Here is a 19073-nt window from a genome sequence, read left to right on the forward strand (position 1 = left end):
TATATTATTATACTGCTTACTCCTTATTTTTATATATAATAAATTATGCTGAAATTCTTTAGAGAAGAAGATTCTTTAAGAATTAGTCTTAAAATAATAAGAAGACTGCTTTTAACTATTCTTTACTATATATATTACTTATTTTGTCTAACCAGCGTGTCTACTGCATTAAGTAGTTTCTAACAATTTTTAATTTTTTTATCTTTTAGTTATCTAAGAAAAAGTAATATAAAATCTTATAAATCCTCTTTAAAATTATTTTAAGATATTTTATCTGCTTTAGAGATAAACTATCTAACTTAAGCAAATATCTAAAAAATATAAGCTACTATTCATCAATTAAAACAGTTAAAGTAACTAAAAAAACAAGTTTGAGTTTTATAGATAGAATATAGAAATATTAAATTATTAGTAGAATCTTGATAATACCGTACTAGTTCAACTTCATCTTCAGAACGGGAAAAAAAATTAAGCTTAAAGAAATCTCTATTTTTATATTTTAATTTAGTCTACAACAGAGAACTGAGTGGATTTATAATCTATAATATACTTTTAAAAAAGCTCTTCAGAAGTATTATACCGAAAATCGGAAGATTTTAGCTGTAGTTAGCTATTTAAACTCTATCTACAAACAGAAATAGTATTAATATATTAATAAAAAGTTTCCGAAAAACCGTTAAAAAGCTAAGAAATCCTAAAACTATTTTATTTAATAAATCTTCTTTCTTATTTAAAATACAGTTACCCTGCAGTCTAATATAATAAGACAGCTCAAACAAACTTATCAACAAAGTAATTAGAATCTAAAAAAATTCTATTTTTATTTAGATATCTTAGAACATTACTTTAAATTTAAATAAAACTATAAATATATATTAATCTTTTTCTCAAAGTTAGTACTAAAATTTAGTTAATATATTTATAAATATATACTAAAGCTACCGAATACCCGCGAGAAAATAGTATCTATTATAATTTATTATTAGAATATATTAGATTAAAAAAAAAGCAAGATCTAAATAGATAAAATAATTATTTAAATAAAACTATTAAAAGATTAAAACCTCTATAAACAAGTAATTAGTTTTTTTTCTTAAAAATCTCTCGGAATAGAAAGAACCAGAAAGAGAAAATTCTTTATTACTATAAATATAATAATAAATATTATTTAGTTAATAGATATTTTTATAAAAATAAGAATAGAACCGAATCAGAACTAATAAAAAAAAGCAGTAATTAAAAAATTTTTTATATTTTTAATAAACTGGTCTGAAGTAGAAACTACTACTTAGTTTTATATATCTATTTTTTTTAGAAATACTCTTAAAACCTATATAAATTTGGATTTATATACTAAAATTAATCTTATTAGTTATTAATTTATTTAATAATTTTATTTAGATGCGGCTTATCTTACAGTCCTATTAGTTACTGTAATTAACTATTTTATTATAAATATTTATAGAATATAAAAAATTTCTATTACCGCTATAAATTTAAGAGAAACTATATAATTATTTATAAAATATTATATAGCTATTAACTAAGATTTAGATCTTTTCAAAAGTCTTATTTTACTTTTTATAACTATTTTAAAAAATCTATATATTTATCTATCTGTATAAAATTAATAGTAGTAGTATAAGATTTAAATATTAAAGATTTTAATTTCTTATAAGTTTATAAAAATCTGCCGAAATCTTACTTATATTTATACTATAATAAAACTTCCGGAAGATATATAGTTATCTAAAAATAAAACTTCTTCGAATTAATTATAAACTAAAAATAATAAGATTATATTATCTTTAAAACTCTATAATTTTTTAGATATATTTTTTTTAAGCTGTTCTTAACAACTTTCTTTATATAGACTTTTAAACTATGCTATTAATTTAAAAAAGAACAAAATCCTACTGTATAAACCTATTTATTCTTTATTTTAAATTAAGCTCTAATCTCTCTATTATTATATTAATAAAAATATTAGATTAGAATAAATTTAGTTTTTAAAGAGTTCTACGGGAGCCTTTATTCTTTTTATACCGTAAAAAAATAAAGATTTCCGACTATATATAGATTACAAAGAACTTAATAAGATTTTAGTTAAGAATTACTATTCTTTACTATTAATTTTAGAAATTTTAAACAGAATTATAGAAGCTAAATATTTTTTGAAATTAGATATCTAAAATATATACTATCAAATCTATATTAAACAGAAAAACGAATAAAAAACAGCTTTTCGAATCTGTTATAAATATTTTAAATATTTAGTTATATTATTTAGATTAATTAATACTTCGGCTATATTCTAAAACTATATTTATTTAGCTTTTTATAACATATTAGACGTTTTCTGTGTGGCTTATTTAGATAATATTTTTATTTTTTTTTAAAAACCGCTCCTCTTATACTCTTTATTTATAATAAGTATTAGAATATTTATAAAAAGCAGATTTTTATATTAAATTATTAAAGTATACTTTTTATTAAGATTATATTAAATTTCTGAAATATATTATATTCTTATATAGTATATTAATAGATATCCGGCGGATATCCGATATTCTTATATAACCGATACTAACTATATACTATAAGATCTAAGTATTCTTAGGATTCTGCAACTTTTATTAATATTTTATTAAGAATTATTTTTTAATTATATTACCACTGACTTTCCTTTTAAAAGGCACCAAGAATGAGAAAAAGCCTGGGAAAGTAGTATTAATTAATAAAAAAATAGCAGTATTCCGACAGCTTTTTTATAGTTTTAAAACTATATCTTTATTAAAATATTTTAATTCTTAAAAAAAAATCCAGCTGGAAATAGATACTTCTTAGTAAAGTATAGCAGAAATATTATTTTAGCTAAATAACTATAAAGTATACTATTCTATTATATTTTAGTTGAAGAAATTTAATAATATTAAAACTTATTATTTAACCCCGGATTAAGAGCTTTTTACTATTATTTATTTATTTAAATATTAGTATTAATATTTAAAGAGCCATCGCATATTATTAAAATTTTTTTAGACTATTAAAATCTTTAGATTTTTATAAAGCAGCCGAAACTGAACAATTGTCAGACTTAATAATATATATATTTTAGTAATTATAACTTTATTATTTAATATCGGTCCGGTAGGTATAATTCTGCCGACCTACTATTAAGAATAAAAAAAGACTTAGAAGTTCTATTTAATATAAAGATTTTAAAGTCGATGTAGTATTAAATAGCTGGTAGATTTCTAATAAAATTCTAGTTTAAATATAATAAAATATTTTTATAGAAGAATCCTAAACTTAGTACCTGTATAGTATTAAGCTTCTAAAAAAATTAAAAAAATTAGAAAACCGGTATAAAAACAGCTAACTGAATTATTAAAATAAAAGTATTCTATAATTTATATATTAATATATTAGTAGTATTTCGAGTATATAAGTATAAAAACTTATTATATTCTAAAACTATTAAAATAAGCTTATTCTATAACAAATATATTAGTATATCAGTAGTATTCCAAGTATATAAGAATAAAGATTTATTCTATTCTAAGATTAATAAAAAATTATATTCTTTAATTGAAAGAATCTAAAATAAAGATATAGAAATATATTATTAAAAACTTATTGTTTTATAAAATAATTCTAGTTTTAAATATTAGAAAATTAATAAAGATAATTTTATTATATACAAATACTGCTTGTATATTCCTGCAGAAAAAAGCCTTCGGTAATATTTATTAAATTTTTATTATAATAATCGGCTAGCAGGCTATTTCGGGCAATTAAAAATAAAAGTTCTTCTTAGAAGAAAATTCTATTAAATAAATCTTTATAAAAATATAGTTATTTATATTAGAAAGTATTTTATTTATTAAAAAGTTATATTTACTAGATATAAACTATATAAATAGCTTAAATTACTGCTGATTTTTAGCCGACTTTTTATTAAACTATTTATAAACTTTATTATAGGTCTTTCTTCTGTTATAATAAAAAATAAAATTTTAGATTTAATTCTTATTATTATTAATAGATTTATAAAGTGGTGTCGATTTTTATTTATTTTATATACTACTACTACTTCAGAGCTTGCTGAATTTTTTTATAGAAAGATTAAATTTTAGTATAAACTACTTTAGAATATAATCTTAGATAAAGATTTTTTTTACTAGTAAATTTTAATTTCGAATTATATATTATATTTAGATTAAATTCTGTTTATTAACAGTATTTCGACCTTAGACTAATAGCCAAACAGAAAGAATAAACCAGATACTTAAATAATATTTTTAATATTTTATTAATAAAAATTAACTAAATTAGCCTACTTTATTATCTTCTGTTTAATTTATATATAATAATACTCTAAATTCGACTATTAATTATACTTTTTTTTAAAGCTTTTTTAGATTATTTATCTAACTTTTATTTTTATACCGAGACCGGTATTTTTTAGAAAAAGGTTTCTGCAGCTAAAAATCAAATTAATAAGCTAATTAAACTAAAAAAAGCTATAAAATTACTAGTAAAAAATAAATAAAGTATAAAAAAAATATTATAATAAAAAACACCAGCCGATAACTTTTAAAAAAAAATCTAGTAAAACTATTTATTAAAAATTCAAAAATTAAAATCTTTTTTTGAAAGCTGGCTTCTCGATATATTAGATCTTTAAAAATTCTAGCAGTTATTAAAAAATAGATATATTAAATTTTTCTGTTTAACTACTATAGTTATATTTATAATATCTTTTATATATTATTATTAAAATAATAGAAATCTAATACTAATTTATAAAACTAACTCCATCTTCCAGATTTAAAAAAAAAGAAAAGTTTAAAATTAAAGATATTAAAAATAAGCAGACTTTTAAAAATAAATAATTTTTTTTAATTAAATGGGCAGAATAGCCAAATAAATATAATAAATAAATCTCAGAAGAATTTATAAATAATATTCAGTAAGCTATTCAAAGCTATAAAAGATAAAAAAAGAAATTAAAGCAGCAGAAAATATCTTATTTCTAAATATAAAAAAAACAACTAAATTTATATCGAATTACTATATTATATATAGTTAAACTTTAATACTAAAATATATAATTAAAATAAAAATCTTCTATAAATAAACCGAATCTCTATTAAAAAACCACTAAATCAACCCGGCTAATTAATACTATTCTTATAGAAGATAAGCAGCAAAGAGCCAGAATCTTTTTATTATCTAAATATAGAAATTCTAGAAAGAATTCTTGTTACTATAAAGAATATATATTTTACAGCAGATTTTCTTAAAAAATATCTATTTAGCCCTAGTTTATAAAAAAAACCTATTATTTTCGGATATTAAATAGAATATAGTCGGATTGTCCGCGATAGTACAGCAGCCTGTAATAAAAAAGTAATAAAAAATTAGATTAAATTAATAAATTAGCTTATAAATTAAATAAAAGTTAATAGAAAAATATATAGTAATCTTAGACTTACTAATATCGGTTAGTCTATACTTATAGTAGTAGGCCAGCTCGGCTATCTTAAAACTAATAACTAGAACTAGAATTAGATAATTAATCTAAATATAAAGTATTAGATTCTAATTCTAATTCTTATTAGAAGTAGTATAGTCGATAAAAAACTTATTATATTAATTTAGAATCTATAAGAATCTAGTAATATTTTCTAGTATTTTAACTAAAATTTAATTTTTATTAATCTAGTAAACCTACTGAGAAGCTGTTAATATATATTTAATAATAAATCTGGTTTCTATTAGAATACTGTTTACATGCTACAGATATTATGATATTAAAAATACAGCCAGATATAAAGTTTTTTATATTAGTAATATTAAACTTTTTAATACTAATTCATAAATAATACAAATAAAAGAAGATTTTGAATATAATAGATATATTAGCCAAACAACAATAAGTAGTTATTAGTATTATATTAAAAAATAATAGAAATAATAAATTTAAAAAAGCAAATTAATAAATAAATATAAAATAAATAATAAAAATAAGAGCGAAAATAACAGAAAGAGAGAATATAAAAAAAAGATTTAATAAAAAATTAAAATATAAAAATAAATAAAAATATATTAAACTTTTTTGTTTATATATATATCTTATATCGAATTCTAATTAGATTGTTAATAAAATATATACTTTATTTACTATACTAAAATTTTTTATTTATATAATATAAAGTCTATTAAATAGCCCTTTTACTATTACAGCACCAAACTCTACTATTTAAAACTACTATTAACAAAAATTTCTAATTAAAAAAATAGTAAAGCTATTCGTGGCTATACTACCGTGCTAAATAGTCCGGCTTGATAGAAAAATATAATTATTATATAATACCTACTTTTATAGTAGTCTCTATCTATTAGTAAGATAGTTTACTTTTAGATCGGTACTAATTCGCCGGGCTTTTAATCCGAATATTTATATTATTATACTGCTTACTTCTTATTTTTATGTATAATAAATTGTGCCGAAATTTTTTAGAGAAGAAGATTCTTTAAAAATTAGTTTTAAAATAATAAAAAGACTACTTTTAATTACTCTCTACTATACATGTTGCTTACCTTGCCTAATTAGCATGTCTACTACGTCAAGTAGTTTCTAACAACAGCCTAAAATATCTATTTTATATTTTTATTATAATATAATTTATATATATTTTCAGCTGTAAGTTATTTATATAAATAAAGCTAAGTCCAAATTTACCAGACTTTTATACTATATTTAACTGTATATTTATTATTTTATACTACAGTTATCTACTATTATAATATAAATATAATATATTCATAGGTCTAATAAAGTTTTATAATTATATAATATTCTTTAAGCTTAGACCGGCCTCGTTAACACCACTTTCTACAGTCTATTTTATTTATTAAATTTTATATAAAACAGCAGTATATAATATTATTAATCTTTTTAAGTATATTATAATATATTATATATAAATTAGTCTTTGTTATTTTATATAACCAATTATATCAATTTTCGAATAACTTTTTTAGTTAGCCGGATTAAGATTTAGATATATTATTAATACAGTTTTTCTCTCGTGCGATTGTGGTTTATATAATAAATAAATATAAATAAGAATAATAGCTGTAAATACACCAATAACCCCAGCTAACTATATATAATTTATATATATAAAAATATAATTAAAAATCTAATTTATAATTTTAGACTTATAGTATTATATATAACTTTAAAATTAATATATTTACTTAGCAATACAGTAACATGTGCTATATTATATATTTTATTAGAAAGAGTAAATAAAAAGACGGTATAGTTAAAATAGGGCTTGGAACCAAACAACTCGGTGGGGGGAGTACACAGACTACTTTTCTCTTACTGTAGGATTATATGATGCGCTCGAGCTTGGTCTGTGAACCAATCAGAAGCACAGTAAATGACGCCATGGGTGCATGGCTGACAATTACAGCCTGAGGCCGCCACGTCCGCATGTGACATATGTTAAATCACCCGGCCGAGTCACCGATCGGTCATCCCGCGACATTCGCATCGCTATCATTTTTTACGTCCCTGTGGTATAGAGGCTCATCTTTGGGTCATAATGAACCCATCAGGAATGGCGTCCTCAGTTTCTCGAGTGTCAAGGGTCGTACGATCATTGACTCAGCGCAACAGCCTCCCAACAGTGAATACCACACGTCCAGTTGTTCGAATCAGCCCACTACTTCACTCTCGGGCTTTACATCAAGCTCCTCAGCGCAAGTCACAACCGGCTACTGCGCAATCCAGCTTACGAGACTCGTCCAATCCTGCTCTCTCCTTTCCATGCCTCGATGCCCAGGACGCCAAATCTGCCCAGCTATCCGCGCGGTCGCTTGAATCCGGGCCCGAACCTTCATACACCACTGGCCACCATGAGCAATTTCACTGCGAAGATCCGATTCTTCTCGACTGGGGTGGTGTGCTCCGCGAATTTGACATCGCGTACGAAACATGGGGTCAATTAAACGCCGACAAGAGCAATGCCATTCTGTTACACACCGGCCTTTCAGCATCGAGTCACGCACACAGCACCGAAGCTAACCCGAAGCCAGGCTGGTGGGAAAAGTTCATCGGTCCCGGTAGGCCTCTCGACACGAACAAACACTTCATTATCTGCACAAATGTTATCGGAGGATGTTACGGAAGTACTGGACCCTCGACGATTGACCCTTCCGACGGCAAAAGATATGCCACTCGATTCCCCATCCTCACGATTGAGGATATGGTACGGGCACAGTTCCGCCTTCTGGACTCACTAGGCATTCAAAAGTTGTATGCGTCTGTTGGATCCAGTATGGGCGGGATGCAGAGTCTTGCTGCCGGTGTCCTTTTTCCGGAGCGCATTGGCAAAGTTGTCAGCATTAGCGGATGCGCACGGAGCCACCCCTACAGCATTGCCATGAGGCACACACAACGTCAAGTGCTGATGATGGATCCGAAGTGGGCCCGAGGCTTCTACTATGACTCCGTCCCCCCTCATTCGGGAATGAAGCTCGCTCGGGAGATTGCCACCGTGACATACCGCAGTGGTCCCGAATGGGAGATGCGGTTCGGACGCAAGCGCGCAGATCCCAGCAAGCAGCCCGCTCTCTGTCCGGATTTCTTGATTGAGACGTACCTTGATCATGCCGGAGAGAAATTCTGTTTGGAGTATGATCCGAACAGTCTGCTTTATGTGTCGAAAGCCATGGACTTGTTTGACTTAGGCTATGCCCATCAAGCAGAGACCCAGCAGCGGAGAGCCGCCAACGAAGTTAAGATCGCCGAGGGCGGTAGCGATGCTCAAGAAAACAATATCACCTGCAGCTTGACTCTTCCCGCCAAGCCGTATGAAGAGCAACCATCTCAAACTGCGTCAACGCCTTCTATGGACCAAGCTGTCACCGATGGTGGAAAGGGGTCGGATACGCCCCCACAGGATTTGGTCCGTGGACTTGCACCGTTGAAGAATCACCCAGTCTTGGTGATTGGCGTCGCCAGTGATATCCTCTTTCCGGCCTGGCAACAACGCGAAATCGCAGAGACGCTTCGCGCAACAGGAAACCAAACTGTTGAGCATATTGAGCTGGGAGAGGATGTGTCACATTTCGGGCATGATACCTTCCTGCTTGATCTGAAGAATATTGGAGGTGCCGTGGAAAAGTTTTTGCAGTAGAAGCGGAAGCAAAGCGGAAGTGGTGGGATTTACCATCCATGCACATTTATTTGCATTTGAGGTCATCATCCCATTACACAATCAGCTGATTTGACTTGAATCAGAGTCAACAAGAGGCTGGAAGGATTCTGGGCTGACTAGGGACCAGTACATGAACGAGTGACCAGCAGAAGAGCATACATAATGACGACCCACCTCCTTGAGCTTAATAACTAGTAGTTATAGGATAGATCAAGTCATATTGCCTGATTTGGATTATTTGATCAACACGTGACTTCGTGAAATCGGACCCGTGGCTGCCAGGCGGTGAAACGCGTTGATTTTGCGCCCCGCGAACCAATGATCGGTTGCTGTCACAATTTATTTTATTTTGCTACAGTTCATTAAATCCGAGCACAACACGCGGGACTTCCTCCACCCTTCACTTTGTCGCAGCAACCTTATGAAAACTTGAACCCTTCACTCGAATAACACATCGCTCTATGTTATGTTTTTAGTCACCCACCCTTTCCAACCACTTTCCATCCTCTTCCTCTCGTCCTATCCTTCGACCTCCGACTCGCCCTTTCACCTTTCCTCTTCCCCAGTCACTCGAAAGACCTTTCTCACCAGTCCCTATGCACGGACAAACAACTCTACAATTCTTCGTGTAGACGAAACATTCTCCTGATCTCCCTCCCTCATATCTTTGCGCCTCACATCTCAACATTCTCATCCTGCGACATGGTTCTTCTGCGACTCGGAGTTAAAGTTTTTGCTCGCGAGCAATTGCAGGTACCATCGTCCTCGACTGATCGCGATGGCTCAGGTCAAGGCAAGCATGACTTCCGGGATCGTGAGCTTGATAGTTACTTGATTGTCCTTGAGAGCCCGGAGGAGACAAATCTTGGTGAATTGGCTCAGATCATTCGCGAGAAATGGAAAAAGCGAAGACCAGATGCTGAGTGAGTCCATACTTTACTTGAAGACCATCAAGTTCCGGAGGGCCTTCCTTCTCTGACTCAGAGAGGCCCAATGGCCTCGCAAAAGCACGGGCTTAACTACTTTTACTTGTGCCTCGGATGTGCTAACAGATACTGGATAACCAGGTCCCTCGAGATCAAAAAGCTGCTCGACGATGAGAATGACACCTACGATCTCGATGCAGACTTGACTGTAGCTGATGTCTTCGTTAATCAAGGCAAGGCCCGTCAGGACGCCTCGGATCAGCGCGCCACTGTCCGTGTTATTATGAAGCCTACCCAACACACACCTGTCCGTCTTCCCTCCGTCACTCACGACTGGGATGCTCTGGCGGAAGACGCCGAGCGCCAGAGACTCATCAAAAAAGAGATCATACGGAAGGAGATGAGTCAAATCCCGACCATCTATGAAGATCCCCGGGATACCATCAATTTCGAGTCGACTAGCAACCGCGCGACCTCGTCGGCATGGAGTGCTCATGAAAGTTTGGTGCGCAGAAGCGACATTCCTGTCTCCTCCGTGGAAGCAGAGGATCTTCACGGATCACCTCTACACGTGGCCAAACAACCCATTCTCCGACAACAGCAGCATCATGTTGTTGCGCCAACCCCTCCGCGCAAGCGGGCGGAAAGTCAAGAGTTGGGCGATTTGCATCGCAGCTCAAGACCCTTCAAGACACACCTCTCACATACAAGAACCGGCTCAAGGCAGGTGATTGCGCCGCATTCTATAATCGAGGAGGAAGCAGAGCTTATCCATGGCTCGCCGCAAAGAACCAAGGGCGAACAAAAGACTCACAATAAAAGCGAGGTCATGGAAATTGTCATCGACGAGAGTGAACCGGAGAATCTCGATGAGGGCATAACAAACCCGGAACGGGATATCACGATGATTGAAGCTGGAGCTGAGAAAGAAAACCTGTCTGTCCCTACTCCTGCTAGGATCAACAAACCGAATGTCAACGGCACCGCTGATATAAATGGTGCTCTCGAACAACCCAACGGATTACGGAAACGGAAGTTGAGCCTGGAAAGCCTGAAGCCGAACAAAGAGCCGCGACGACAGGAGCCTGAGAGTCCACACGCAATGGAAGACGACCTTGTATGCACTTCGAGCAAAGCCGAAGCGAGTCCCTCGACGCCACGCCGCCGCGATCGGGCCCCGTCTTTCTCTGGTGCTGGGCGACGTCTAAGCTTCGCGGAGTGCTCGCCTCGAGCGCCACCTAAACCTGGTCTTGGGCTGGGCATCACGAGTAGCCCTTCTGGCAAGCAATCGACAACGCGTGTTGACAGTCTCGGATCCCCCTCGCGTACTCAGATAACCCCGACAAAGCTTGCGACACCGGTCAAACCAGCCCGTTCTACCTTGTGCAACGACGATGCCGCTCACGATCTGTCTGGCCGTCGCTCAGTGTCATTTGCGGATAGTTCTGATGTAATTGTGACCAAATCTGGGCCAACGCCAGTGTCTAGTCAAAAATCATCAAGCACTGGCTCCATCAAGAAAGAGGTCGCAGACCGGAACACGAAAGCTTCTACCAAGCCCCCTGTGATAGCCCAGTCTATTGCGAAGGAGAATGCCAAACAACCTAAAGACGCCATCTTTGACGAAGGCGAATACAGAATCTTTGCAGCAGAGGCACGACAGACGCTCGAGAAAGCCACGAAGCAGGGTTGTGATAACAAAGGTATTCAATTGTTGAAGGCATTCGTGGAAACATGGAATACACTTCAGAAGCTCGGCAGGCGGAAGAGCAATGTATCTGCTAGAAAAGAGCTAGAGAATAAGCTCCGAGACTTGCGCCAGCAGATCGAGAAACTGGGCCCGTTGAGGTCTCTGCTCACACCACCTTCGAAGGCAAAGCCCGCCACACAGCCATCTAACAAAATCGAGCATCCTCGTTCGACACCAGCCGGAACTCAAGGCGCGACAAAGCTCAAGGGCGGATCAAGTCAACGACCAGCGCAAGGAGGTTCCGCTCAGCGGGTGCAGCAGTCCCTGTCATCGACTCCAAGCCGTAGTTCACAGGCAAAAGAGAGCTCGTCCACTACCAAGCTCGACCTCACTGCATCCAGTTCAGAGTCCGAGTCGGAGTCGGATGCAAGCTCAAGCTCAAGCTCAGAGTCTGAAGATGAAGAAGACGACAGCCCCCCACCTTCGTCGCAAAACGTCAAGCATATGCCCAATGCGTCGTCGCCTTTCAAGTCCAAGTCCCCCATGCTGCCCCAACCCCCAGCTACGACTGTCACATGGTCCCACGCCCGTGGGGTGCCTCAAGCGACCCGTTGCACACTGAAAGAATTAGCCGCGAGACGCAAGAAGGAATTAGAAGAGGAGAAGAAGTCTAGAGAGAGAGAGGCTACCAAGAATCTTCAATCGAAGACCCCAGCTATACCCGGAGCCGATGACGATAGTGACAGCGAAGACGACAGTGAAAGTGAAAGTGAAAGTGAGAGCGAGAGCGAGAGCGAGAGTGAAAGTGAGAGTGGTAGTAATTGAACTAGGGGTATCTAATGTCATGTATGATAACGTAAATCTCGACAATGCATGGGTCATGTTCTTAATGTGATGGGAGTAAATAGCCAAGATGCTAGGAACAAACCAATGAATGACTTTTAATTGCATTTCCTCGTCGCCTGTCCTTGATCTCATTACACCCACTTATGGCACATTGACACCGTTCGATTCCGCCTCCTCGGGGGCAGCCGCAATCTCAAACAGCTCCTGCGGCGGCCTCTCGACGGTCAAGTTCCAGCCAAACTTGTCCTCGACCTTCCCGTTCTGGATCCCCTTCAGCGTCTGCAGGAGCTTGACGCAGACTTCACCACCGTTGTTCGCGTCGCCGCCGCTCTGGAACGTAAACTTGTCGTTCTTCGACCGCATCGTGATACTGCGGATGGGCACGAGGGCGGCCGCGGTGCCGCAGGCGATGACCTCATCAAACTCCCGGATCTCCTCGTACGGCACGCGGCGCCTCTCGGACTTGTACCCGAGCAAGCGCTGGCCGATCTCCAGCACGGAGGCGGCGGTCACGGAGTCGATGGCGTTGTTGCTGTCCGGCTGCACGAGAGTGACGGTGCCATCGGCCTTATCCTTCTTGACGCCGATGAACGCGGAGGTGGAGAACTCATCGACCTCGGAGCGCGTCCGACTATCGAGGTGCAAGGTGATGCCGAACCCTTCGCGGTAGGCCTTGGCGCTGTGCCGCAGCACCGGCGCATAGTTGCCGCCCACCTTGGCGGAGCCGGTGCCCGCGGGGGCGCTGCGGTCGAAGTCCTCGAGGATGAGCGCATCGACCGCGCTGACCCCGTGGTAGACGCCCGTGGGCATGACGAACACGACGAACATGTACTCCTCGGGCGCGGTCAGGGCCAGCTGCGCCGACGACCCGAAGATCAGCGGCCGGATGTACATGGCGGCGCCCGTCTCGTGCGGCGGCACGAACTCCGCGTTGGCCGCCACGGCCAGCTGCACCGCTTCCACGAACAGGGCCTCCGGCACCGGCGGGATCGAGATGAACTCCGCCGAGTGGCGCATCCGCACCGCGTTGCGGTCCGGCCGGAAGATCGTGATCTTGTTGCTGTCGGTCGGGTGCCGGAAGGCCTTCAGCCCCTCGTACGCTTGCTGCCCGTAGTTCAGCCCCGGCGCCATGCCGTGGATGCTGAGGTGCGGGGTCGGGATGAATTTCGGCGCCGACCAGCTCGATGTGCTGGTGTTGTAGTGGCATTCGATGTGGCCGTTTACTGTGCAGAGAAGGACGAGGCTTTAGTTTGATGTGTTTTGGTGTTTGGATTGCAATTGAGGGCTTGCGCGGGGGGATTTACTGATCATGACGCTGGTTGGGGGGGGGGGGGGGGATAAACGTACCATCGCGGACTTTAAAGCCGACATTGTTCCAGTCAATGGAACTGACGGGGGGAGGGGGGAAGGAGGATGTCATGATATTGGTTAGAAGGTATAGTGATTGATTGAGTAGACTTTGGGTGAATTGAGATTCTAAGGTAGGAGGGTGGTTGAATTATCAAGAGTATGTATGAGGGAAAGAGCTGTTGCAGTCGAGACTGAGTCATGGATGAAGCCCGCGGAGGGGCGGCGGGTCTTATAATGTCGTGTTGTGCTGACCTCAAGGTTCCATCTTGGTTGGTGGGTTTTGCTGTTTGACAGTGTTGGAGCCTTCAGGGGTGATTTTACCAGTAAGCGTACGCCCTGTCAGTGATCAATTCGTATTCGATATTGATGACGACGGAGGATCTATACTCCAATTGACTGAATCTACATACTCAAGTACGTAGTGCAATCGCCAGGCTCCACCAGAGACGGACTAAGGCATCCTTCCGGGGCAATTGATCTGACATAAGTTCGGCATACATCTAAGTTAGTCACTGATGCTGCGGAGCCCTAACAAGGGCCGCTCACTGCACGTGATGAAGATAAGAGCCCTTGCCGCATCCGGTCTGGTGCCCCTCTCGTCGGGCCGATATCGCTCCCGTGGGCCCGGCACTAGGACGATGAATCAGACTTGCCTAATTCAGCCGAAGGAGTCATACCTACCGTTCCCCACCCTCGCCGGGCTGGCGTCCTTTATTAGTATCTGCTGTCCTCAGCTCGCTACTTAACTTCTCTCTTCCCAACACATCAATCACATCTTCACACACACACACACACTTTGCCATCATGAGCGCTCCTAAAGTTGCTGAAAATATGCTCTGGGGTGGTCGATTCACTCGTTCGTCTCCCTTTCCATCCTCAATGGCTCCAATTGCACCGACTAACGCGTTCCGCTTCACTTCATCACAGAGGGCCTCGATCCCCTAATGGTACAGTACAATGAGTCTTTGCCATACGATCGCATCTTCTGGAAGCAGGACATTGCCGGATCCATTGCCTTTGCCCGTGCCAACACCAAAACCGGTATCCTGTCTCAGCAGGAATTCGCCGAGATCGAACGGGGTTTCAAGCAGATCGCTGAGGAATGGAGCACGAATACCTTCGTCGTGAAGGAGAATGATGAGGATATTCACACTGCCAACGAGCGTCGCTTGTCGGAAATCATCGGCAAGGAGATTGGAGGCAAATTGCACACCGGTCGGTCTCGTAATGAGCAGGTTGCCACGGACATGCGGCTTTGGCTCCGCGATGAACTCCGCAAGCTTGACCAGTTCCTGTGCGATCTCATCAAGGTCTCCATTGCCCGTGCCGAGTCCGAGATCGAGTACATTATGCCCGGCTACACCCACTTGCAGAAGGCCCAGCCTGTCCGCTGGAGTCACTGGATCTTGTCGCATGCCACCGCTTTCGCCAGCGAGCTTCAGCGGCTCCGGGAAGTCATCAAGCGGGTCAACCGCAGCCCGCTCGGTACTGGTGCTTTGGCCGGAAACCCCTTCCACATCGACCGTGAGGCTATGGCCAAGGAGCTGGGCTTCGATGGCCTTCTGTACAACTCGATGAACGCCGTGGCAGACCGTGACTTCGCCATGGAGACCATGCAGTGGGGCAGCTCGTTCATGTTGAAGATCTCTCGCTGGGCCGAAGATCTCATCATCTACAGCAGCTTGGAATTCGGATTTGTCCGCCTGTCGGACGCCTACTCGACTGGATCATCGTTGATGCCCCAGAAGAAGAACGCAGGTATGTCGGCTCTTTTCTATGTATTGATAATGTGAAGTTAGACGATGCTAACTCGATGATGAATAGACAGCCTGGAGCTTCTGCGCGGAAAGTCTGGCCGTGCTTTCGGCCAGATGGCCGGCTTGATGTGCACCATCAAGGGCCTGCCCACCACCTACAACAAAGATCTGCAGGAGAGTGTTGAGCCTCTCCTTGATCACATCAAGACCGTCGGAGACAGCATTCAGATTGCCACCGGCGTTCTCTCTACCCTCACCGTCATTCCGGAGAAGATGATTGCCGCTCTTGCCCCTGAGATGCTGGCAACCGAGATTGCAGACTACCTTGTCCGCAAGGGTGTGCCGTTCCGTGAGGGCCACCACATCTCTGGCCGGGTTGTTGCCTTGGCTGAGAAGCACCAAGTCCCCATGGATACCTTATCCTTGGAGCAGCTCAAGACCGTTGACGCTCGCTTCGACGACGACGTACAAGCTTGCTTGGACTACGAGCGTGCTGTCGAGTTGAAGGATGCAGTTGGCGGCACTAGTCGTCGGGCTGTGCTGGAGCAGACCGGCGTTCTACGGTCGTTGTTGTAAGATATAGTTTTTTTTTGGGTCGTTGCGGTTCTGGGGTTTTGGGATCATTTTCGGGGCGAACAAAAGCATGAGGTCTCTTTATAACAATTAATGCATAGAGCGCATTCTCTGGGATGGGAATGTGACTTCCTATTCAATATGACGACGAACTTTTTTCACAAACAATAGTATGTATCGCCAACGCTTTGGCGATATGACGTACATGTGTACTCTTGTAGCTGCTCAAGGTCAATCAAAAAGTCAATAGTCCAATGGGTCTAAACAATCAAATGTGGATGTGCAATGGACACTATCCATCATGCTACGTAGTAGAAGCGAATGCAGTGGTAGGTGGCCAACTTCAAGGGCTAGCGACGGCGATCGTTGCCGTCGAGGATGCCGATAACATACCCAGTGCAGAATGGATCAGCGATTATCTGCACCGATTATGGCATAGATATTGGGGGAGGAGTATAGATAGGGACGTGCTCGCTTATGCCCGGTCATTGGCCCACAATTGGGGTTTGAGTTACGTAAGGCTCCAGAGCTCCGACTCCGGGATGAGTCAATGACTCTTAGTCACCAGCTCTTCCCTCCCCGACCGTCAGTCAGTCATTGAACTAGCGGTCCTATATTAATCGGCTTCACATTCCGTTGTTTCTCTTCATCTCTCTCCGAATTCAATCTTCATTTCATTTTCCATCCTCATCCCTCTCACACACTCACACAAAATGGCCTCTGAAAAGCCCCGTGTCTGTCTGGCCTACTCCGGTACGTCCACCTCCCCGTCTTTTCAACCCCGCAATTTGCGCCAATTGATCCCAAGATAAGAGCCATATTCGCTAACAAATGCTTCTCTTTAGGTGGTCTTGACACCAGCTGTATTCTCCGCTGGCTCATCGGTATAGCTCACTTGCATTCGCTTCGCTCGGTCACCGACTAACACATCCTTCAGAGGAGGGTTACGACGTCGTCTGCTTCCTCGCCAATGTCGGTCAGGAGGAGGACTGGGCTGCCGTTGAGGCCAAGGCCCTGAAGATTGGTGCCAAGAAGATGATCATTGAGGATCTCCAGCGCGAGTTCATCACTGAGCTCTGCTTCCCCGCCATTCGTACGATCCCCGGGTTCTGTGTGCGGGGGAAAGCATGCTAACTCACAATAGAGTGCAATGCCATCTACGAGGGCCGCTACCTTCTCGGTACCAGCTTGGCTCGCCCCGTGATTGCCCGTGCTCAGATGCGCGCTGCCCAGCGCGAGGGCTGCCAGTACGTCAGTCACGGTGCCACCGGCAAGGGTAACGACCAGGTCCGCTTCGAGTTGGCCTTCTACGCCATCCAGCCCTCCATCAAGATCATTGCCCCCTGGCGTGATCCCAAGTTCTTCAAGCGTTTCGCTGGCCGTAACGATCTTCTTGACTACGCCGCTCAGACCGGCATCCCCGTCACTTCCACCAAGGTGAGCACCTTCAGCGGCTACCAGACAAGGATTTTGAGCAGTGTGCTAATGTATCTCAAATAGGCCAAGCCCTGGTCCATGGGTTCGTGATTGACTGTTGTGCATGGTTGCTTGGATATCGCTAATTCTCACCCCAGACTCCAACTCTGCCCACTGCAGTTACGAGGCCGGTATGTGATTGTGGATCATAAGACGAGGGACTTTGCTAACGATCTTTTTGCATGCAGGCATCCTGGAGGACCCCAACCAGACCCCTCCCTCCGACATGTGGACCATGACCGCCGACCCCCTCACTGCTCCCAACGAGCCCGTCGACCTCACCATTCACTTCGAGCAGGGTGTCCCCACCAAGCTTGTTGCCCCCGGCAAGGAGTACACCGACCCCGTCGAGCTCTTCTACGCTCTCAACAAGCTCGGCTACACCCACGGTGTTGGCCGTATTGATATCGTCGAGAACCGCTTCATCGGTCTCAAGAGCCGTGGCTGCTACGACTGTACGGCCGCCTGCCTTACATCTGCTTGAGGGCTATTACTGACTTTCTTGACTAGCTCCTGCTATGACCATCCTGCGCGATGCTCACCTTGACCTTGAGGGTCTTGTCCTTGACGGTCAGGTCCGTGCTCTGCGTGACCAGTTCGTCACCCACAACTGGTCTATCCAGCTCTACAACGGCCTGTAAGTATCTCGGAGAAGAGTCGATGTTGTCGCGCAATATTCAGATGATACTAACTGTCCCATAGGTACTTCAGTGCCGAGCGCGAGTTCATCGAGAACAGCATCAAGTTCAGCCAGAAGGTGAGTGATTGCAAGCATGTAGATGATATCCACATTGTCGGTTCTAATTTGTTTCACAGCGCGTCAACGGCGAGGTCCGCGTCCGCCTGTACAAGGGTCACACTTACATCCTTGGTCGCTCCAGCAGCACCGAGAAGCTCTACTCCGCCGAGGAGGCCTCGATGGACTCCCTGGAGGACTTCGAGCCCACTGACACCACTGGCTTCATTGCCATCCAGTCCATCCGGTTGAAGAAGTACGGTCTCCAGAAGGCCGAGGAGGGTGAGAGCCTGAGCCGTGCTTAGGCGTGAGGCATGATTTGTACGATTGATCGGGATTTTCATGGGGCATTTCTAAAAAAGGACATAAAAGTAACACTTAATGAATAAGCACAATTCTAGACCGAATCCGAATACCTTAGCGATTTTTCTTGTGCTTCCCTGGAGCAAGTCGGGAGACGAGATACGATACATCTCC

At 40.2% G+C, this 19073-nt stretch overlaps 5 protein-coding genes across 5 annotated transcripts; 4 read left to right on the plus strand and 1 right to left on the minus strand.

Annotated features, from left to right (window-relative positions):
• Positions 1-7640: 7640 nt before the first annotated feature.
• On the plus strand, positions 7641-9221 carry BO66DRAFT_334949 (homoserine O-acetyltransferase family protein; the record flags this gene model as incomplete). The annotated part of the gene is made up of 1 exon (XM_025644224.1): positions 7641-9221. The coding sequence occupies one exon, from the start codon at positions 7641-7643 to the stop codon at positions 9219-9221; it is 1581 nt and encodes a 526-aa protein (XP_025498795.1).
• A 723-nt stretch (positions 9222-9944) lies between these two features.
• On the plus strand, positions 9945-12683 carry BO66DRAFT_475404 (uncharacterized protein; the record flags this gene model as incomplete). The annotated part of the gene is made up of 2 exons (XM_025653231.1): positions 9945-10165; positions 10310-12683. The coding sequence occupies 2 exons, from the start codon at positions 9945-9947 to the stop codon at positions 12681-12683; spliced, it is 2595 nt and encodes an 864-aa protein (XP_025498796.1).
• On the minus strand, positions 12462-14488 carry BO66DRAFT_432338 (branched-chain amino acid aminotransferase). The gene is made up of 2 exons (XM_025650635.1): positions 14052-14488; positions 12462-13927 (listed from the first exon to the last, which is right to left on the minus strand). The coding sequence occupies exons 1-2, from the start codon at positions 14122-14124 to the stop codon at positions 12846-12848; spliced, it is 1155 nt and encodes a 384-aa protein (XP_025498797.1). The 5' UTR covers positions 14125-14488; the 3' UTR covers positions 12462-12845.
• Positions 14489-14746: 258 nt separating this feature from the next.
• On the plus strand, positions 14747-16550 carry BO66DRAFT_432339 (argininosuccinate lyase ARG4). The gene is made up of 3 exons (XM_025650636.1): positions 14747-14910; positions 14982-15812; positions 15879-16550. The coding sequence occupies exons 1-3, from the start codon at positions 14859-14861 to the stop codon at positions 16385-16387; spliced, it is 1392 nt and encodes a 463-aa protein (XP_025498798.1). The 5' UTR covers positions 14747-14858; the 3' UTR covers positions 16388-16550.
• Positions 16551-17018: 468 nt separating this feature from the next.
• BO66DRAFT_395844 (argininosuccinate synthase) lies at positions 17019-19017 on the plus strand. The gene is made up of 10 exons (XM_025648321.1): positions 17019-17137; positions 17230-17268; positions 17322-17477; positions 17529-17821; positions 17885-17903; positions 17959-17991; positions 18049-18315; positions 18371-18497; positions 18563-18617; positions 18677-19017. The coding sequence occupies exons 1-10, from the start codon at positions 17098-17100 to the stop codon at positions 18899-18901; spliced, it is 1254 nt and encodes a 417-aa protein (XP_025498799.1). The 5' UTR covers positions 17019-17097; the 3' UTR covers positions 18902-19017.
• Positions 19018-19073: the final 56 nt, after the last annotated feature.

The sequence above is a fragment of the Aspergillus aculeatinus genome (genome assembly GCF_003184765.1).
Source record: "Aspergillus aculeatinus CBS 121060 unplaced genomic scaffold BO66scaffold_70, whole genome shotgun sequence".
Classification (NCBI taxonomy): domain Eukaryota; kingdom Fungi; phylum Ascomycota; class Eurotiomycetes; order Eurotiales; family Aspergillaceae; genus Aspergillus; species Aspergillus aculeatinus.